The sequence below is a fragment of the Camponotus vicinus genome, unplaced genomic scaffold, assembly GCF_025532165.1.
Source record: "Camponotus vicinus isolate PSW18456_S1 unplaced genomic scaffold, iyCamVici1.0 SCAF_1, whole genome shotgun sequence".
NCBI lineage: Eukaryota > Metazoa > Arthropoda > Insecta > Hymenoptera > Formicidae > Camponotus > Camponotus vicinus.
Window position 1 is genome coordinate 24035821 of NW_028141945.1, and position 22913 is coordinate 24058733.

The 22913-nt window shown below is 35.2% G+C and overlaps 2 protein-coding genes across 6 annotated transcripts; one reads left to right on the forward strand and one right to left on the reverse strand.

The window, feature by feature from the left end:
- Positions 1–776: 776 nt before the first annotated feature.
- Syt1 (synaptotagmin 1) lies at positions 777–18713 on the forward strand. Of its 5 annotated transcripts, none has more exons than XM_083078951.1 (10): positions 777–1157; positions 5653–5773; positions 5984–6103; positions 6505–6650; positions 6729–6827; positions 7211–7405; positions 7580–7756; positions 7932–8183; positions 8494–8710; positions 9039–16561. In XM_083078951.1, exons 2-9 carry the CDS (start codon positions 5656–5658, stop codon positions 8686–8688), a joined length of 1302 nt encoding a protein of 433 aa, XP_082935077.1. In that variant the 5' UTR covers positions 777–1157; positions 5653–5655; the 3' UTR covers positions 8689–8710; positions 9039–16561. The 5 variants fall into 5 exon arrangements, with proteins under 5 accessions (XP_082935077.1, XP_082935079.1, XP_082935075.1 ...); XM_083078953.1 differs by lacking the exon at positions 777–1157 and adding an exon at positions 1232–1250; XM_083078949.1 differs by lacking the exons at positions 777–1157; positions 9039–16561 and adding exons at positions 3663–3744; positions 17785–18713.
- LOC145959794 (pancreatic lipase-related protein 2) lies at positions 17417–21582 on the reverse strand. The gene is made up of 7 exons (XM_083078954.1): positions 21398–21582; positions 20119–20230; positions 19536–19684; positions 18927–19181; positions 18259–18450; positions 17860–18028; positions 17417–17590 (listed from the first exon to the last, which is right to left on the reverse strand). The coding sequence occupies exons 1-7, from the start codon at positions 21567–21569 to the stop codon at positions 17476–17478; spliced, it is 1164 nt and encodes a 387-aa protein (XP_082935080.1). The 5' UTR covers positions 21570–21582; the 3' UTR covers positions 17417–17475.
- Between the last annotated feature and the right edge of the window lie 1331 nt (positions 21583–22913).

Genomic DNA, 22913 nt, shown 5'->3' on the forward strand with positions numbered 1-22913 from the left:
TATATTCGGGAAGCGCCAAAAGTTAGGGTCTCTCGCGAGTTTTACACATAGAGAACTATATTTCTTTTTGTTTTCACTTCACACATGCACACAAGTAATATTTTCCTCTCGATATTTCCTCTGACGAGAAAAGACGAGGTTTCCCATATACGCAAAGATGCTGCCTTCTCTCTAAACTTTATTCATTAAAGATGAGGGAGTCTTATTACATATTTCCGGATTCTAAATAAATATGAAATTAGATGTATCCGAATATCCTTCATAATACACGACGAATCTCTATTTAAAATTAAAAATTATAGCTAAAAATATAGATTAAATATAGATTAAAAATATAGATTAAAAATTATAGCTGCATCAGGAATCTTGCGTAAAAGCATTGATGTAAAAACAAAGGAATGTCTTGGGAGAGAAAACGATCTGAATAATTTAAATATAATTAACTATTCGTGATTCTTTAAACACCTTTTGCTCCTTTTTCTACTATGCTGACGAAAAATTAACGAGCCTAATTAAAATCACGATCGGTAGATCATGACGTCACCGACCGGAAGGTATCATCATTACCGGAAGACGACGGAATATTTCGAAAAAAAGGGAGAAGCGCCTTTCATATCGAACGTCCGCGCGCACCGATGACGTCGATCGGCGCTCGTTCCTCGGCGTCGTCGTCGTCGTCGTCGTCGGAGGCAGGAGTGCGGGGGCGGAGGTGAGAAAACGACGCAGAGCGTCGGCTCCGAACGGGACGCCGCCGCCGGAAAACGTAACGTGTTTTATCGATTTACGTTGGGCGGCCATGTTCGCGCGTTCACCATCACCAGTCAGGCGCACTCGGCACGTCGTCGTCGCCGTCCTCGTCGTCGTCGTCGACGAATGATCATCGTGGCAGGAGAGATTTTCGTCCCCCTTGACCGTTCACCGCCATCGTCGCGAACGACGTAGCGATGCTTCTGTAAAACGTCGAGAGAGTGATCAAATCTGCCCCATACGTTTCTTCGCCTCTGTTGCTCGAGCTTTCGGACGAAAGCGAGAAGTCCGTCGTGTCAAGTACTTACAGCCGAGCCGAGGCCACCGAGTCGAGTAACGCCCAGGGGTGGAAGTAGCTCGAGGAAAGAAGAGAGGGTGTACATAGAACCAGTCGAAACAGCTTCCGTGTCGTGAGTAGCATTCGAGAATCAAGGCCCGTTCGTTTCTCCAGTTCACCAGCCCGCGACGAATGTAAAATTAGTAATCGATCACCCTCCGCGAAGGTACAGCACCCTCGAAAACGCACCCTCGCCGATCGCCTCGATTGACGAAGACGCGCATAAGGTCTTTAATTCCTACATGATTTTTTCGGCGAGATCTGTGTCGAGGGTGGTGACACAGATTTCGAAGAGTAAACTCTACGGGGGAGGGTAAACATTTCGATCGAAGCGATTTCATTCCTGAGCCTTCCCGGAATCTAATCTAAACAATTTTCTTCCTTTCTCATCGTCTTTTTAAATTCTGGTTGTTTTTTTGTTAGCGTACATTGCTCGTGTTATTTTATACGCAATATTTTCCTTTCCGGCTCGAAAATGTCAAAGGAAATTAGAGTGGTGTGGATAAATTATATATTATATATAACAATCGATGAATTTGTTTAAATCTCTCTCAGAATCAGAAGGGAGAAAAATAAGAATATAAGATTTGTCATAAATAGAATTATAGATAGATGGTATCTATTTTTTGATCCTCGGGTTTCTTGATGAATGTAATTATTATTGACATTTGTAATAATAGCGTGCGCACAATAATAGGTAAGCGATTAAGAAGGATAGAAAAATCTGATTTGTTACTAATGAAAGAATGGAGTTAACATAACTTTTTACTCATATAATTTGCAATTAACACAATTTCCATAAACTCGAATCCAATTATAAAGACTTAAAAAATTCTATTCTACAAGTGAATGAGTATCATGTATTTGAAGAAGTTGCGGATTAATCTGAATTTATTTTTAGTATATATTTCTCTGAAATTTGCGTTAAAAATATTATCCTATAAAATGTAAAAGCCATATTTTTTCGCAGGACACGATAAAGCATGTGAAATTCTTTTAATTCGCAATTTTCTCTATAATAATCACGACATATTGAGCACTACCGACACGACAAATCGCAATTTCTTCAAGTACAAGATTATTCAATCTTCAAGAATGCAAAGTGCCGGTGAATTTCGGTAAAGATATATTCGTTAATATATCTACGCTAATTGTTACGATAAACTAAACAATTTAAGCTTCTGTTCCGTCAGATTAATTAGCAGTTTTTAAAGGTCGGGATGTTTAGTGCTGCGCAAGATATAGTTTCGCGAATATATATGTTGCGCTTGACGGAACATCTTTTCTCTCCCCTCTACGACATTTTTACTCGTGCTATAGCGGTCATGGGAGGATGTTCATTCATGAAAAGGGCGTTGGATGCTCTAAGAACGATCGTGCTGTAGCCGTCCTTGAGAAGGATGTAGGCCAGTCGATATTCGAATGACCGTTATCTTTTAAAGAAGGAAAATATCATTGATTAATATCATTTCGTTTTCTTGCGTTTCCAGTTTTGTGTTTTAAATGTTTTTGCAATCCTGTGACGATTATTAAAACTAGCTGCATAAATTTTTCGAGACTGCTATTTCAATATTATTTTAAAAAAGTAGAAAAATATAGTAGAAAAATATTTTTGTATCCTTTATATCTTATTTCTTACAACTCGCGCGTGTGTTGTATGTTGCATCTGAGGACTTTCAATCACATTTGTGTATTTGTGAGGAAACGTTTGAGAGAGATCTGCGAGCTTAAATAAACTTTTCATACACTCAAGTGCCATTTTTGTTCCGACCGACAACTTCTTATTGACATTCTTCATTATGTGATTGTAAAATGCATCCGCACACTCGTAATTGTTTGCGAAATTACACGGCACCGTTGTAATAAATTGCAACGTGCATTTTTCCAATGGTTTAAGTACCTGTCAGGCTCGCGTGACAGATGTCGCAGCTACGTGACCATTATGTCAGTAGTTTATGGGAAATTTTTTTCGAGATGTCGAGACGTGCGAAGATAAGAGGAGAAAGTGACTTCCGTGTACGTATATAAAAGAATTGCTATTAATTGGATCCCGGTTATTTCGAGAAAAAACTTACATATGGTATAAAGGAAAACAATACAAATTTCAAGCTCATTACGTTTTATACATGTGCAAATATTTACATCATCAACAAATGCAATTAAAAATTATTATACATTTAATAAAGATTTATGAAATAATATAACGCAATTCTTAAAAATTATTATACATTTATTAAAGATTTATGGAATAATATAACGCAATTCTTTTACATACATATATTAATTAAAACATATAATTAAAATATTAATTAAAATATAATTTTGCATTTTTTTAGTTATCTCGCCGGAATAACCGGATTGATATTAAAGACGCGAGGTAGAAAATTGGAGACGATATTGGCCGATCTACTTATCAGTAGCAAGTATTGTATTGATTCATGCTTTAAATGTTCGCTCATTTACGCACACGCGCATCTAGGGGGCCGTATAGACATCCGTCCCCGACATTCCAATTAACGCGCAGCAAGGTTCGTTCATCTAATCATAGGAATTTAGGATGGCCGCTTTAACCACGTCTGATGATAGGTTGAATGATATACATATAAATGGTTCAGAACAGGAGAGAGAGAGAGAGGATCTTCGATTATTTTGATCAAAGGGTAGGTTGAACGGCGCCATTCGAGCTTTCGCAAAAAAGATTTCTGTTGAAAAAAAAATATATATATATATATTTTAGATGCACAAAGCAAATAATATGCTGTTGATAGCGATAAAACAATTCCGGGGAAAATAAACTTTATATTCTATCGCGAGGGAATTTCAACTATGAAATAAGTAGCTATGAAATATTTTAATCTTTTCACAGCGCTGGGTTTGAATGTACCACGAGAAAAATTAATCCTTTACGCCTGAAATAATGTTTAATATCGTTTTATACCGGACCAGTGTTGTACGAATGCGGGCAAGATAGGAAGATAGCGCGAATCTTTGTACCATTAATTGAAATTCTCTGTAGCAATTTTGCGAGAATGTAGATACAATTTTCGATAGCGAATAAATGAACAACAATTAAGAAGAATTGATGATTTTATTTTGATGATTTTATTTATGATGTCAAACTTGAGATGTTTATCTTGAGAGTTTATAACAATGACTTCTTCAACTAATATTGAGATATTTTCAACCGAATATTTATCGTTCTAGACATTTTTCTCGAGAAAACTTGTCTAAATACGCTCCGTCTTCAAAGAGCTGCCGACTTTTATCAAGACAGACGTTATAGACAGCATCTTGCGAGCTTGTTGTATCTGGGATAAGTAATCCTATTGAGAGTTATCGATTTTGCACGCCTATTGTGTTTGTGCATTCAATTGTTTATTGAAAAAAATGTAGGCGCAAAACATATATTATTTTTAAATTATAATTATATTCTTGCAAATTACATTTTTTTTATTGATTCCTCTCCTTTCGACATTTTATGCATATAAAAATAGTTAAAGTACTAGAATAATAAAGTTATCGAAAAGGGAGTGATTTAATACGAGACAGCTCATATTTTATTCGGTTAATCCGACTCAAATTCCATCTGAGTTATTTTTCTCATGTCCTGTACTTCTCGCTTATTTCTCATATATAAGTCTAGCTATCTCCTCCTCCTACTTGTCGTATCTTCTTCCATCTCATCTCTTCTTATTTCTTACGTCGTTTAGTTATAGAATGGCGCGCACAAACTCCCACGCGCTGTTCGATAATATATCGCTCTGCATGGCAACGTATCGTCTTTGCACACCACGCTTGTCCGCTTTCAGCGACCTGTCTCGGCAATCTTTTCGAGCAATTGTTCTCTGTCGTCGCGAGAATCGAGGCGTTAAAAGTGGCGAAACTGTCGCCGAGATTTCGTCGGGAATTGCGCGATAATTCCTGGATCATAAGAGGAAGCTCTGATAATGGAAATTAATCGAAGGCTCCCGGCTGTCAATATAAAAAAAAATAGCTCGCACATAAGGTCACGTTCCTCAAATAATCTTCTTTGTAAAAGCCTTATTACGTCAAGGTTGTTATCATTGTAATGGGAGTTAGCGATTTTATGAATGGCTACTACATGTATTTACGCTACAATGCTATTTTCTACTTTCTGATAAATGGCACTCTGGTATAAAACATCTCTATGACGTCGTACACGAGTATCGTATTGCATGCTCGTTAATAACGTTCGCCGACTTATACAGCGACGAGTTTTACAGCAAGATACGCATGCGGCTTTGACCACCGGAAACGCGTTCGTAGATTACGAAATCTCTACTAATGTCCGTTGTTAGTCGCATGCTTCATCATCGTATATTATATCGTATATACCATGTACATTACGTCGTATCATGTCGGATATTCATTAGATCCATTTGTCAGGGAAAGATAGGGGATTGAACTTCAGACTATCTTCCTTCGAAATTATTAATAGTCACCGAACGCGCAGGCGTTGTTATTGGAAAAAATTACCTTGTTTACCATCTGAAACAAATTGCCTCGTCAATTCTGCGTGGATTTATAATAATGTTTTCCTGACGCAGAAAATGCCAGCGATCTTCAAGAGAGACGTAAACGCCGCCGAGAAGGCTAACGAGGAAGTTAGTAATGCCGCTATCACCGATTCCAACATAATTTTCAGTACAGAAATTGAAGAGAAGGCTGGTAAGTATTATCGTAATCTTTAATTTTATTTTTCTCTCAAAAAGATTATCGATCTCAAATTTCCTTAAAATTTAATTGTTATTTAATATTTGAATCGTGTATGTTCGACTTGGTGGAATATATTTTAGAGAACACGCGTATATTCTGTATTATTGATCCTTGTTTGTATTAATTTAATATTAATTTAAGCCCGCGTTGTGTTACTTTTAGGAACAGATGAGGGCGTCACTGAAAGCACGGTGAATTCCTTGGAGAAAATCGAGAACTTCGGGAAAGACTTCGCACACGAAGTGGGGATACCACCTTGGGGTCTTGTTGCTATTTTAATAGGTAAAGAAGCGCATGCCCCTCGGCATACAAGCCGGCTTCTAATCTCAATCAATCGAGAATAATCAATCCTCATTACCTGTAAGCGAAAGATCCTATAGTTGATTATTCCGTGAAACAACGTCAAACAAAATCATACATTAAATTCAGTCATGCAGTCATTTAATATAGATACAGACTATCACATGCATAAAAATTAAATATTTTATTTTTTATTATATGTCTCATTTTTAAAGTATTGCATAATTGTGTTTTCGTTTCTCTGCTTGATATATACATATATTTCTTTTTTCTTAAATAAGTTTCAGATATAATATGTATGTATTTGTGTGTGTGTGTAATGCATGTCAAAAATCTGTACTGAAATTTTATAATACTTATTTTTATTTCTCTCTTCTGTATAGGAGTAGGCGTAATTGTTCTCGGAATCTGCTTCTGCTGTATACGAAGATGCTGTCGCAAGAGACGCTCCAAAGATGGCAAGAAGGGGTTGAAGGGCGCGGTAGATCTAAAATCCGTGCAGCTTCTGGGCAGCACGTACAAGGACAAGGTATGTATTCGTGCCGTGTTTTCATGTAGATGTTAGAGATACATTCTACACTCGTGGAATCCACTTCGATATGTGAAGGTACAGCCGGATATGGAAGAATTGACGGACAATGCCGAGGAACCGGACGAAGCTGAAAGTAAGCAGAGCGAAGTTAAACTCGGAAAACTGCAATACAAGGTACGGATTGTCATTTATTGCATTTTTTATTTTTCTATTTTATTTTATTTTATATATGACCGCTTTTTATTATATAATCGCAAAATTTTTTCTCGTTTCATTTTTTTCAATTGTTATAAATGGAAAATCTAATTCAATCAGCGAATTTTCTAAAATTAAACTGAACTCATTTCGAGAAAAAATACACTAAAGAAATTAATGTAACATATCTCTAATATTGATTTTTATTAGTAAAAAATTTTTATATCATGTCAATACGTTTTTTATCACGACACTTGTATTTTAAATGACAAATAATCCATATTTTTTATTTTATTATTAGTACAGCTATTTTTGATTTTGTTTTAACTTTAGTCTTTATATATATATGCGTTTGATTTCAGCTCGAGTACGATTTTAATTCAAACAGCCTCGCCGTGACAGTAATCCAGGCTGAGGAATTGCCGGCATTAGATATGGGCGGCACATCGGATCCATACGTAAAAGTATATTTATTGCCAGATAAGAAGAAAAAGTTTGAAACAAAGGTTCATAGAAAGACGCTGAGTCCAGTCTTCAATGAGACTTTCACATTTAAGGTCTGTCAAAAATTAATAATATCCCTGATAAAAGATAATAATAATCGGTTAACTATACAATTAATCTGGAATGCGATCTTCAAATAGCTTCCGATTTTTATTTTTCTCATGTTCTAAATGCGAATGCATGCACAATTCACTGTGATGTTGTTATTGACGAACTTATTTGTATAGAACGTCCCATATGCCGATGCTATGAACAAGACTTTGGTCTTCGCCATCTTCGACTTTGATAGATTTTCGAAACACGATCAAATTGGAGAAGTTAAAGTGCCGCTCTGCCAAATCGACTTGGCGCAAACCATTGAGGAGTGGAGAGAATTGCAGAGTGTGGAAGGCGAAGGTGGACAAGTGAGTCGATGAAACTGTAATAGGATATATGACAATATATAATAAGGATGAAAAATATATTAAATTCTTGTATTTTTCCTTGGCGTTTAAATATAAGAATAATTAAAAATTTAATGTATTACCTTCCTTACTATTAAAAGTTCTCATTAAACAAGATTTTTTTTATTAATTGCAGGATAACAAGCTGGGAGACATATGCTTCTCATTGAGATACGTACCAACGGCTGGAAAACTCACGGTGGTCATTCTGGAAGCCAAGAATCTGAAGAAAATGGATGTCGGTGGCCTCTCGGATCCTTACGTTAAAATCGCGTTGATGCAAAATGGGAAGAGATTGAAAAAGAAGAAAACATCGATCAAGAAGTGCACCCTTAACCCGTATTACAACGAATCATTCACCTTTGAAGTACCTTTCGAGCAGATACAGGTATGAAAAGAATATTTTATCATTAATTTTTTGACATTTTAGTATCTCGAATTAATGCTACTGTTAATTATCCAAAATTCTAAAACACAATTTTTAAATATTGATGCGAAAAATTTCTTTCATTCATCAATAGGGAAAATTACTGTAGGATTAAAATTTACTAATCATTTTAAATTTATTTTTCTAATATTTTTCTACTTATGTTCGCACCGCAATTTCTCAATTAAAACACATGTTAAAGTAATAATAATAATATGTAATTATTCATGTCAATAATCGCAATACTATATAATTCCATATAACATTCCAGAAAGTACAACTCGTTGTCACTGTAGTCGATTACGATCGCATCGGCACATCAGAACCGATCGGAAAGGTGATCCTGGGATATAACGCGAGCGGAACGGAATTAAGACACTGGTCCGACATGCTAGCGTCTCCCAGGCGCCCGATCGCCCAATGGCATACGCTAAAAGATCCCGAAGACGGAGATAAGAAAGATTAAGAACGTTGACTTTTCAGTTGAGGTATGGCATTCAGTATCAATGTGAAACTGAACATGTAAGATGCTCCAGAATATATCAAAGTTCCAATTTAATATCTAATAATATAATTTTTCGACTAATTTGAAATAAATTTTTTTAAATTGTAATTTACAACATTAATAGATTCTGAAAAGTTAAATTTAAGATTAAAATAAAGATTGATTAAGATTAAATTTAAGTCACATTAAGATTGGCGATTTCTGGAACATCTTGCATAATCAACGTTTCTTCTTATCTTTATCTCGCTTACTCGAGGATTCAGAAAAGTTTTATAATAAGGATTCTGTCTCTGAAAGCTCTCTCTTTACAGGATAATTGATTGGGAAATGGGTACAGAGAAAAATAGGAGAGATGAAGGGGATATAGAGAAGGGGAAAGGGGAAAAAAGGGAGGAAGAGGGAGAAAGCGAATAAATCCAAAGAGAGAGATAACAAATACATACTTAATAGATATTAATACATACTTAATAGATATTAATAATGATTATAATTAAACGATAAAAATACCAACCATGAAGAATTTAACATTAAAATAATATGTTCCCACGTGGAGAGTGTAGCGTCTTGTATATATATACGTATATCTAATATACTTCTCTCTGTAGATGTAATATTGAATGATTTCAAATAACGCGTCGTCCTTTTTGAGATATTGATTGAACAAAAACGAAAATGTTGAAGATTCACGAAAAAAAAAATATATATACATACATATATCCGCAACCCCGAGAAAATATCTACATCATTAAATATCCCGCAGATAGGCTTCCATCTTGATTCGGCCAATCGGCGCAAATTTCTGTCATAAACTTTCTCTAAAAATGCGTCGTTCATGTTACAAATATTATATATAATTATTTCAATTATATCGTTCGTAAAAGTAGCGGCATAATTTTCTTCCAAGGGAAGAAAGATGATGCGACACAATTGTATGCGAAATAATAATGATGATTGACAACACTAAATTCGCAAAAGATCCCGAAATGTAAATTGTGATTCGCCAATTGAGGGGCTTGGTAAAGAAAAAATGTTACACAATAAAAACTTAGACTTTGTTACACAATAGTAAATGCTGGACATAAAATTATAATTAAAAATAAGCAAAAGTTGAGAATCAATATAAAATTATTTTTTGCGAAATTTTGGACAATTATAAACGATTTCTTTCAATAAAAATAATTATTGTATTTATGTTTATATAAAAAAATTTCTCTTTAGTTTATATATTTTTCTCATTCTTTTGCACCGTTTCTTTTCCTTTCTTTCTTTTTACCAGACCCTTCAATTAAAAATTGCCGCTGGTCATCGTTCGCATGTCACGCATTTTCGCAATCCATCGCATTGTCTTGAGTCGCTTCGAAAGGAATCGAGATCGCGTCGTGCACTGAACTCGCTCGAAAGGTCACAGCGTGGCTCAGTGAACGTGCATAAGCTTAGCTCAGGGACGATGGACGTTTCCGTATCGATCTCCGAGTAAAACGACACACCGGCGTATTTTCGTGCAAACAGGCAGTGCTTGAATCCGCGATATACAACCCCCTTTACTATAGTTAGACTCATTATGCGCCACTTGTATGAAGAACGATTCACGATGCGAAACGAGCCACGCGAGAATAAATTATCTTCCGATTTCTAAGGCGATCTAAAAATATTCTTTTACGATCAAATAAGAAAAATATGGGAAATAATTTTTTTTAAATTTTGACAAATAATTTACACATTCTATTATCATATTATATAATATATTATTATTAATTTACTCTTAATTGTTGTATAAAAATATTCTTAAAAATAAAGAGATGCGATGATAGATTCGGATGTCGAGTGCAGACCTAAAATGATTTGGAAAGTTCTCGTTATAAAAGTTTGTTGAGATTGTAACGTTTCACGCGTTTACCATTTTGCTCGAAACATGTTCGATTTTCAAAGAAGAAATCGTATATCGCAATCGCGCGGTGGTTTTTTGCGCGTGACCATACGTAATTTTCTACTCGCTGTCATCCATCTGTCGCTCGTTATCCGTAATATATGTGTGTGACAGACTTGCGCATCTGCATGCAACTGTGTAAAACATTTATATATACATACATACATATTGTTACGCCCGGGGCGGGGACTTCGATAGATATCGAAGTCGCGCGGTAAAGAGATCGGCCGCTCGCGGGACGCGCTAAATAAACAAGCACTTAAGGAAACTAATGAACTTTAATGCACTGCACAATTACAACACAAACGGTAACTCAGAACGTAAATACACAATAATGATAACACGGATCGACTCGTAAGAGAAACGCGTCCACACAGCCTGACAGCTGGCTCCAGACTCAAATGACAGCCGCCGCTGTCAACAACCTCTTGACAACAGACTTCTTCTCGTTCCACGACGGACTCGACCGCGACCCGAACCAGGGACGTAACAATATATATATATTATATTATACGCATAATATATATTATATTGCGAGTTATACATTATCTGCAGATACTGTTATCGTTTTTTAGTCGTAAATCGCGAACGGGCCTATTCATTTTTTAATCCACATCCGTTAATCACAGTATCGTCCAGCAATCGAAGGAGCAGTGCGTGTCCCATGTTGATATCCTTGGATGTGATCAATGTGAAATATAGACGCACGGTAAATGGGTTGAAAGGATTGCAGCGAGCATCGCGTGTGATAAAAATATAGAGCAAAATTCTATAATAATATTAATTGCAGATATTTCAATGTTTCTGCGAACGCAAGTTTGTTGAACAGGCAATTTTTGAACAGAATTTAACTTGCTCGTTTTTGCGACAAATTTTCGAATCGCGGAGAATATTTGTCGATTATGCAAGTTCGATACGATTGGTCAAAGTCGATGATTTTAACATGAGATCTCTTCGTGTCTACGATCTCTCTCTTTCTCGTCTGATTAAATCGAAAGTTTAATTTCTTTTGTAAATATATGTACGTTAGCTGCGAGTCCTTTCAGAGATCACGATTTCTCTTCGTTTGTCGATTTTCACTCCGTTCGATTATATGTTGTTAGCTAATGCGATTTTACTTTTAACGCCCCCTCCGAGAGAGAAGTTACATATATACTATATCAAGTTCTAGTCACGATATGATAAGAATATACGATAACGTCCGGTTGATGATATACTTGAGGTGATCACAAGTCGCGGTCTTCGTAAACACGTCTGTTTTTCTTTCAGTTATTCTTGTAAATTACAAGAATTGTGCAAACATTTTTTACGTATATTACAAAAATATATTAAGCAGATAATAATTTTATTATTATTATATATCAAGCAGATAATAATTTCTGTAACTATAAAATATATTTAATTAGAAATTTTGTCTGTCTATACAATAAAAATATATTTATTTTTTCCTTTTACGCATAAAAGATTTATTGTCGCTTCTATATATTTCTTTGTAACAAATATCGAATTTTAGAAAATCTTTCAAAATTCTTATATAAGAAATTCTTGTTAGAATTTTTATAATAATCGCACAATAGGAAATCACCTCAAGTATAAGGATGTGGATGATCTCTCGATAATATGTAATGATAACTAATGATAAATAATAATAATCATAATAATGTTAATGATAACCACGAATAGCGAGAATGGAGACTATTTGGCGATATCTATTGATTTTAGCTTTGTATCGTAGCGTTTATTCGATATGTAAGATTATATACGCGTTACATATATATCTATTATCGTTATAACAGATGAAGATTAAAGTAATTTATTGTAGAATGAAATTCTCTTATACGCAGGAAGGAAGGGGAAGAGAGATATGCCATTTAAGAGGTATTCTCGGAATCCTTTTCCTATATCTCCCAATGTTTCGAAGCTAATTCGGTGATATATCCATCTGTATATCTGTCCTATTAATGAGAGCTATGTTATGGAAATTCAAGTTTATCTCCATCAACATTTACTTGCGGAGATGATGGAAGCGTAACGATGAGAATTCACTTAAAAATGATTTTAACGAGATAATTTTAAGATGCTACAGATATCTTCTCCCAAAGTTTAACGAATTATTATGAAAACTTTCTTTCCTTTATAAATAATAATACAAATTTAATTAACATAATAAATATAATTATATATTTTCCAATTAATTACATGTAATTTATGTGATTAATAATTTTTTAAAATAATTTTGTGTACTTTTTGTATAATTTATATGTTTAAATAACTCTTAAAATAATTACAATTTATGATGAGGATTCTTATTTTTAATTTTTAACTTTCCTTCATTGCGTCAATTACTTTATTTTATATTTTTGAGATTTTTACAGTTTTAACGATGTGATGCATCTTCTTCTCATCGCTACGCTTCGATTCGAAGCGAAAGATCGAGTAAGGAAACTTTAATTTCATGCGTGTAATGAAAAGCTAGTGTTATCAGCCGTTTGAAGGAATATTTCTATTTTGCGAATCGTATACTGGGTAATCGCCGATCAGAGATCCCTTCTCATCGGCGATCGGAATTCACTTAAAACGACACAACGCATTAATATTATATCATAACGCGCATATTTAGGAATCCGTAAATCTGATCGCCGAGCGATTAGGGTAGCGCGTAGATTAGTGGTGTGTAAAGGCATCTTTTAGTCTCGTAGTGTGTGTCTTGTAGTAGGCCTTGAGAGAGAATTTTCTTTCCTCCCCGAAATTTTCACCCCCGATCGCGAGATCACGATCGTGAACAATCTCCCTTACCTGCGCGATATTGCGCGTTACTCGGGTTTGGTTCTATCGTTTATCCAGGACCAATTATCGAATTAAACGATAATGTATCGATACATAGCATGTGCGAGAGCACGCTATTACTCAGCAGCATTGTACTTAAAATACTTTAACGAGAACTCACGAATTAATATACATTGTTGAAAAATGTAAGAATGGCGTCGACTGGGGGCAACAACTGCGGTATTCATTTATTCGACTAATGATTGCCAAATTATCATTGTGAAAAAGAGAGAGATGAGATAGAAAAGAGCGGAAGAAAATTGGAATATTTTTTACATCCGTTCGTGAATCTAAAATATATTCAATTCTTACTCTCATGTGAAAATCAATCTCTTCTTTCAATTTTACTATTATTATTATTATTATAATTATTATAATTATTATTATTACAATTATTATAATTATTATTATTATAATTATTATAATTATAATAATTATAATTATTATAGTAATAGTAATAATAATAATTATTATTATTATTACTATTATTGGGTGCTAATACACGTAACGTTTTTAATATCTTTTTTTTCCCGTCATTTTTCAAATAATTGCTTTATAAAATGATTTCCTCATCAACGGCCCGGTCGGCGCCATTGCTCGCGAGTTGAAAATTTACCTAGAGATAGATCCGTTCTTTTCGGCTGCGCTTCTTTTGTACTTTCTGTACTTAAAGTAAGGCAGGTTTTTCATGTTACACGAAGAGGGAATTAAAAAAGAGATAGAGAAAGAGAGAAAGAACAAGCTCGCTGCCGAAGAGAACGGAATTGATATAAGGAGAAACCATGTACGTCCTATATGTACAATGTCGCCCGCTATATTGATACCATTGATATCGATTATCTCATCCCATTTACCATTTACGAGTAACATATTTAATTAGAGGCAGTAAAGTAAAGCGCATCGATTATCGTGAATGAAGTAATATAGAAGGTAAATGTAACACGCACCAGTGATAATAGATCGTACGTGAATATTCTGGATCGTGCAGAGGGAAAGTCGCGATCTGTCCGAGCAGGCTCGTAGAGAACGATACGAAAAGAGAAGAGTTGTACACGACCATGCACCCGAATATATTATTATATATCGCAACTCATGATACATATAATATCGATGGAATCCCGAAATATCTCTCCCCAAAAAAAATATCAATCGCTCCAAGATAACATTTTCGAAGAGGTATACTTTTACGACTCATTGTGTATGTTTATTTCAAGAAAATATCACGAAACGTGCAATCTTCGAGAGAACGACCTGGAACGAGTGCGATTCTATGAATGCATCGAGTTAAGGAAAGAGAGAGAAAAGGGAAGAAGAGCGAATCTCTCCGCTTTTAAATATGCACCCATATAGCACAGACCATATTGCAATATTGCTGCAATATTGCTGCAATATAACAACAATAGTCTGTGCTGTATAGGTAATATCGATACGTTAAATCCGTTCATGCACATTTGTATGCCGAGCAACGGTACGAAGAGTGCACGAAGAAGAGGTGTAAATAAAAGAGAGGAATACGCTCGCGAGAGAGAGAGAGAGAGAAAGGAGTGTATTTGTAAAGCTGTAGTTTGTAGTCTGGAAATACGTCCTCGATGCGATCGGCCCGAAATTATGAACGAATGTTGCGTTTGTATCTCTCTCCAGATTTCGTTCCACACGTTGCGAAAGCAACCCGAACGATGATCCGACGATGATCTGATATGCCTTGCAAAATAATCATGAGCCTTTTAAGAACCGAAGCTGCTTTTTCTCGCTGTCAGTTAGACAAAATGTCAAGAACGATGTGTGACTTTCTTTTCTTACGTTATAAATCAAAATGATAGAGAGTTTAAAATAATCCGTGAATATTATATAAAAATTCTAGAGGAAGAAACGAGAGTAATCGGATGTGTAATAGACCAGATTGCTATAATTTATCGAGCATGACTATCCGATCCGAGACGGTGAGAGTAAAATCTGATCGACGTGTTTGCGATTTTTGTTCTCTGTTAGACTTACTAATGAATTTATATCGAGCGTTAAAGCAATCGATCGTCCATAAAAGATTCTTGCACCGAGATTCAATTTCGACGACCTGAAGTGAGCTAAGAAAGATCGTTACATTTTTACATTATTTCAAGTGACGTTCTTTAGAACGTAAGAGATGTACCCCAGCAAACACCAAGTAACATTTATGACTGTTGGTTGTAATTTCCCACTCGGCAATATAACTGTTACATGTTATGTAACAGTTATATAACATAACATGTAACAGTTACATAACATGTAACAGTTATATAACATATATAACAGTTATACAACATATATAACAGTTATATAACATATAACAGTTATATAACATATAACAATTATATAACATATATGTAACAGTTACATAACATGTAACAGTTATATTGCTGAGTGAAATTACAACTAACAGTCATATAATTACAACTAACAGTCATATAAGTGTTACTTGGTGTTTGCTGGGATGATACTTAATTTCTAACTGAAATCTGAAATCACGTAGGGTGAGAAATCTTCGTTTGTGTTGTGCTCGTCGGGCGTCGCGCGTCGAATCTCGAAATTGTAGGACCGACACTCGAAAACTCGGATGCACCTTTGCCTATATACGTACGTACTTGTGAGTATGAGTGTGAGTATGCGTATGAGTGAAAGAGAGAGAGAGAGAAAGAGAGTGCATCGACGTCCCGAGCATCGCGATCAAGGTTCATGCCTCTCCGGAGAACATACGCGAAAGATCCACTTAAGGGAAGAAAAGATCGTCGAGGTCATCGAGGAGCCTCCGGTTTGAAACAAGAGTGTATCTTGTAATCACATTCCATTGCATATTATATATATATATATATATATATATATATATATATATATATATTATTAAGATTTAGTGCGACACAGTGTACTGTAAATCCATAGAAGTTATTACCGTATCTCGTAATAATTATTATGTAATAAATATTGTTGTTAACATAAACACGAGGCCTGTTGTTGCGAGGTGTTTTGCTTGCACCCGTATAAGGATATTTGTTGGAATCAAGGTCGACGAATGGGGATCGAGGATATTGAATAAAGCATCTGCACGTGGTTCTTCGAGCGATGTCTGTATTATGCAAAAAGATCTCTTTTACGAAGGAATCGAGAGAGAATTTTTCCTGAATTGCAGGTTCAAAATAATTTCGCAGGTTACAAAATTAATTAATTGCGTATCATTAATAACATATCATGTACGTGAAATGAGATTAGAGTCTGCAATCAGAGCGAGCGTGAGTTTACACCGGAGCAAAAGAAGAATTTTAGTGCAACTATGACATAATATCAAACAAATTGATCTCCCGTTTTTTTAATGGGAGCTCAAATCTATCCCCGATTATGAAACATAAAATTATAAATTTTAATGAGAGACAAATTCTCAAAACAAACTCGTGCCACTTTCGAGACAATCTCCATTCACTGTTGCGCAAAACTTTTTGCTCGGTGCAACTTGACCTCAATTTTTGCTCTTCCCAATGATACATGACGTTTCATTGAAACTGTCGGATATTCATCGAGTAAGGTGATGCCTGTTGAATATATGGTCGTTAAAAAAAATTATACTTCCATGAATAAATATAATCTGTGAAATGCAACACGATAAGTGAGAGAAGAGCACGATGGTGAAAGTGTTGCATGTCAACCGCGTGCGAAACCGTTAATTATGCTCATGATCGTATGTCAAAGGCAGTCTAGGAGACGCATAAATTCTTGCGTTTCGCACAATATACAATGGTAAAAACATTTTTTATTTAATAAAAAAGGAGAGGAGACAAAATTAAATATACAAGAAGTCGCGTGCAACGATATAGATACAACTTATATATCAAAGTAACGTATATATATATATATATATATATATATATATATATATATATATATATATATGTATATAACTTAACTCTTTGACTGATTCATGTACGATACATGTTACTCTATAATTATATTAATTAGCTGCTTCAACAGACTCAGTACTGGCGGGAGGACGATTGCTTCCGACTTGTCCGTCGCTGGCTTTTTCCGGGCAGTCCTCGGGCGTACGGTTTGCGCGCGTTTGTTGACAGATAGAAGATGCCGCGTGCTCTGTCAAATATTTTCATAAACGCCCGCATAAATATTTCCGCGTCATGTGAATATTTTATTATGTTATTTTTTTATTATGTTATTTTTTTATTATGTTATTTTTTTATTATATTATTTTTTTATTATGTTATTTTTTTAATTATGTTATTTTTTCAAATAATGTCTTTTTTTTGTTGACACGCGTGTATTTTTAGGAATATCGGATATTAATCCGTCGCAGAGCAACATGACGCAATCTTGTGGCGTAAGTAGGGATTTATACTACTTACGTATGAGGGGTATCCTCCCCCATCAGGATGTGGTCCTCTCTCTTGGGATTGCACCAGCCGATCAGGTAAGAGAACAGGTTCGCGCACGGCGCCGCCCAAAATCCCTTTTTCGTCGTGATCGACTCTATGTAATACGGCGTCACCTTTGTGTGATCGCACGAGAGGGTTTCTGCGAGAATAAAGACAGGTGTATTCATATCATCGACATTTTACGCATGCACAGAAGAGAGAGAGAGAGAGAGAGAGAGAGAGAGAGAGAGAGAGAGAGAGAGAGAGAGAGAGAGAGAATTAATTCTTTCTCGATTATATGTATTATTATTTCAATTTAAAGGAAGGACGAAATCTCTTTAATTTTCTCCTGGTTCCTGCCGCGATGAGCTTTTTTCGCTTGTTACTTACGGAGTATAGAAGAAGTGGCGCATCCGGGCTGGCTCGAGCCACCGTTTACGTAAAAGTCCGCGTGGCCGGTGGGCCCCCATTGGCCCAGGATGCCCGCGGCTGTATGGATCACGTCCACAAAATGGGCATCCGTTTCGTCTAAATCCATCGATCGATTGCCGTTCATGTAGAAAAATATCGTCGGATCGAGGCCTGCAAATAGAAAGCAGGTGAATCGTGAATGTCGATGCTGTACATGACTTGGACATTTACTCTCCAGACGTAATATCGTAAATAAATAGACATGAAACTATGATTAAAAGATGTACACATTTTATATCTATTTTTCTAATTTCGCTCGTTACATTATTTTGCAAAAAATAATTTTAGATTAAAGTTACAATTTTAACCCTTTCACTCTTGTAGAGATATATATGTCCCGGTGATATAATTAAATAAATTTTGTTCGTCTTGTACTTGTTGAACTTTTTTTCTCAATTCCTGACCCATAGAATTATAAATTTCCAAAAATACAAAATCAGGAGTAAAAGGATTAAGATAATTAGAAATAATTAATGCATTAGGAGAACAATTCTCTCTCTCAAATTAGAGGGGAAAATCACGTATTACGTCCAGAGGATTGAAACAGAGGATTACGGGACAGCGATGGGCTGCATACGAGCAATTACCCGTAATTCTCCCGAGCTTGTCATTGGGCAAGTAATTTGCGATGAGTCCAGCGATATGCGCGCCCACGCTGTACCCGAGCACGTGTATGTTTTCCGCCCTCGTGCCGCGCGGATGATCCCTCAGGTACTTCACCAGCTGAGCGATGCATTGGGAGCAGAAATCCGGACCCCATGAGATCTGCGAGAGACAGGGCTCGCGTACCAACGAACCGTAATCCACGATTATAATATTGTAATCGCCTCGCGTGAAATACGCTGAAATCGAATCGTGGTGGTACTTTTCGCTAGTTTGATTCAACGCTTATTTTCACTGTGCTTTTCTCTGTAGCGTCTCCAATCTTATAGATTTATTTATGTATTTTTGCGGTTCTTCAACGATGATTAAATTTTATATATAAAAATAAATTTGAGATTTTTTAATCTATTTTTGAAAATTAAACACTTTCTTTTAGTGTCTTATACATTTTTATATCATATATATTATTATTCATTAATTATTATATATAAAAAATGTTTTCTTCATGTTATAAATTATTTTTGTTGCAAGAATTTGAGAACAGGCTACAATTTAAATGTACAGAAATTTAGGAGAGAAATGGCTAATCTCACCATCTCGTAAATCTGTGCTGGGCGCTAAATTTCGTCCACCGCCGAAGCCGTGAATAATGATCTTCGTCGGATGGATTTTATTGAACGTGGAATTTCGGAGGGAATTAAAATCCCGAACGTCTAGGAGCAGCGGATTTTGTTGCGTTTCCCTGAAAATCGTGACAAATATGAGATACGTATGCATATGTATCATGTGAATGCAACTTTTCGCCGATGCAAATCACATCCGCTACGTAAATATAGACGATAGTGAGAGCATTGGACGATACTATAGACGCCGGAGAAAGGTGAGCCTGGAAAGGAGGTTACTTTCCATAGAGAATGAAATGATCGTGATCTTGAAACTGAGAGTAACGTTGGCTGTTTCCTCATCGCAAGTGTTTGCTTTTCTAAACACTTGAAAACTTGGAACGTGTCAATATACTTGAGCACAAGATATATCTTAATCTTAAGATCAACACCCGATTTATATTTCAATCATAATTTTTATTAAATGCGTTTTATTAAAGTTATATAACGGAACGATTTAATGTAATGATTTCATTTAATGTAACGATGTAATGTTGAAAGAACAGAAAGCTACCTGGTGTACAAATAGAACTCTATCTGCGGATGCGGACAGATGTAAGGTGGTTTTGCACAGGACGTGCTGTTGAAGAGATCTTTGATAGTCTTATCTTGAGCCATCGCATCGTCTGGAAAAATAATCGGAGATCGATCGATTTAATCTTCTTTCTCTTTCGTTTTTCAATATACGAATGACACTTACGTTTAATTCATCGTCGGTTAATCGTTCAATCGTATAATCATGATTACGTGTCTCGTGCATTAGAAATTATTGGACCGTTATGCGAAACTGGGTGAAGGTCGGTGATCTTGTTAATTTATCGCCGATATACTATAAATAAATTTCAACGGAAGAAATCGAAGGCGTTGCACTCGCGCTTTTCCTCGTCTTTTCGTCAATTTTTAATCAAGCCATTTTTTTAACACGGCGGTACTTTTGTGAAATAATTAATTGTGAGCTTCAGATTCGTATTGGTTGCATTTTTTTACGATACACGTGATACCGCTTTATGATAATTCGAGAGAGAGAAACAGAGAGTTGTTTTATCCATGTTATTCTTGTTAGTGAAGGAAAACTCACTTAAAGTAAAAGTCAAGATCATTGAAAGTAAAAGTTATCGCTACAGTTTCAGCCTCGAAGAAAGTTATATTAAAACGGAATTCCTTTTCATATTAACTTTGATTTTTAAAGACATTATTGTGTAAGACGCCTTTCACAATATAAAGTGTGTGCTAAAGTATTACAAAATCGTCTCTATAAATATACATATTTATGTAAAACATGTTAAGAATGTAATAAATAATCGATAAAAATTAATACCAAATAGAAGAGAATTGGAATTAAAAGGATAATAAAAAAGTAATCAAGTGTAAGAAATAAAAACCACAGAGCTCGAATAAAGAAGCAATTAAGACTAAGTGCACATTGATGTAAACTGCAACTTGGACAATATTCTTATTCGAAACAAAGCCCTATCTCACAGAAAACCTTTTACCTTTAATTCAAAGAGACAGACCAAATGCTTTATTACGTCCACAAAAGGAGCACTTTTATCTTCTGACTTACCACGTGCGTTTACGTAGAAGTGGCTTTGTAGAAATATACGGATAAAAGCAACGGAAGGAGAGCAAGAGGGGAGATCCTATCCGAGGATGCCTGGATCATCCCTTAGGCACCGCTTTAGCACCCGCCAAACCCGACAGCGCGCACCCAAGATCGAGACTCGAGAAACGGGACGTACTTTACAAAGGTGAACGAATCGAGAGTGCGACGTCGAGTTACTCCGGTTACTTACGGTGCTGCAGCAGGACACAATAGAGCACGAGGAGAGCGTGGTATCTCACGACACTGACCGTCATCTCCCGCGGTGGTCCCGTAATTTGTGATATAACATCCAGACACGAAAAATCACCGTACGGACGCGAATCCCGCCGCCGTGCGTACACGATTGCAAAATGCAAAGTCATCAAGGGGGATATATATCGCCTGCGAGCGCGGGGGAATTTAGAAAGTGACGAGGAGTACAACTCGCGCTACGCGGCGACTCTTTTACGGCTATTTCTTACCGGCCGCTTCTCTCCCGCTTCGCATCCCGCGGGCGATGCACAGCGCACGCACGCACGCATGCACGACATATGCGTGCGACAGGCCGCGCCGATCGAGCTCGCACGCGAGTGCGAGACGCACGTGGGTACACGCATGTTCCTTTTACCGCGAGATATAGATCGATCTTAGCCTTCTGCAGGGATAAAACGACTTGCCATTGCTTTACGCATGTGTCATTCGCGGATGCTTTCCTGAACCAGTAGAAAGTAAAATTTAATTTAATTTATATTTATCTTTTTAGATTATAATTATATTATTTTTTATTATATATATATATATATATATATATATTTAATATATATTTTTTTATATATATTTATTATATATATTTAATATATATTTTATTATATATATTTATTATATATGTATATTTAATATATATTTTATTTATATATATTATTTTATATTATATTATAATTTATATTTTTATTTATATTTATTTTAATTTTTATATCTCGTAAATAATTAAAGAAATGTAACCGTTTAATCATTTTTCACCTCTCAATTTTCGGTAATTTAAAATTGAGCCTTGATTTTTTTAATTCTCAATTCTAAAAGTTAAATTTTAATATTTCAAAAATCTTCAATTGCATACATTTGTGAATGAATAAAAAAGTTATATATCTATACATTATTACTTTTCAATTATAGAAAATAAAATTACGAAATGATTTTATTTATATTTATTTTAATTTTTATATCTCGTAAATAATTAAAGAAATGTAACCGTTTAATCATTTTTCACCTGTCAATTTTCGGTAATTTAAAATTGAGCCTTGATTTTTTTAATTCTCAATTCTAAAAGTTAAATTTTAATATTTCAAAAATCTTCAATTGCATACATTTGTGAACGAATAAAATAGTTATATATCTATACATTATTACTTTTCAATTATAGAAAATAAAATTACGAAATGATTTTATTTATTCTTTACAATTAAGAATATCTTAATATCTACTTTTTTATTCATTTGCCCGGACAAACTGTGAGTTGTCATCCCATTATATTTTATTGTTTTCTTTAAAAAATGTTAAAATTGAAATGCATTATTAAATATCGATTTCTTTTAAAGAATAAAAATTTCGTCGCATTTTATGAAAGTGCAACATTTTGTGAGAAATGATTTACCCCTACATGATCCTCGATGTTTCACAAATGATTACAGGCATATTAGGAAATCATCTTCCGCGTGCGTAATAGATTA

Coding starts and splice junctions, on each gene's coding strand:
- Syt1 (XM_083078949.1), top strand. CDS start 3,691: ATGGTTCAGAACAGGAGAGAGAGAGAGAGGATCTTCGATTATTTTGAT. Junction 3,745..5,652: donor TCGATTATTTTGATCAAAGG/GTAGGTTGAACG, acceptor TTCCTGACGCAG/AAAATGCCAGCGATCTTCAA. Junction 6,828..7,210: donor TCGGAAAACTGCAATACAAG/GTACGGATTGTC, acceptor GTTTGATTTCAG/CTCGAGTACGATTTTAATTC.
- LOC145959794 (XM_083078954.1), bottom strand. CDS start 21,569: ATGACTTTGCATTTTGCAATCGTGTACGCACGGCGGCGGGATTCGCGT. Junction 18,451..18,926: donor CAAGCTCGGGAGAATTACGG/GTAATTGCTCGT, acceptor TTCTATTTGCAG/GCCTCGATCCGACGATATTT. Junction 18,029..18,258: donor CGCCACTTCTTCTATACTCC/GTAAGTAACAAG, acceptor TTATTCTCGCAG/AAACCCTCTCGTGCGATCAC.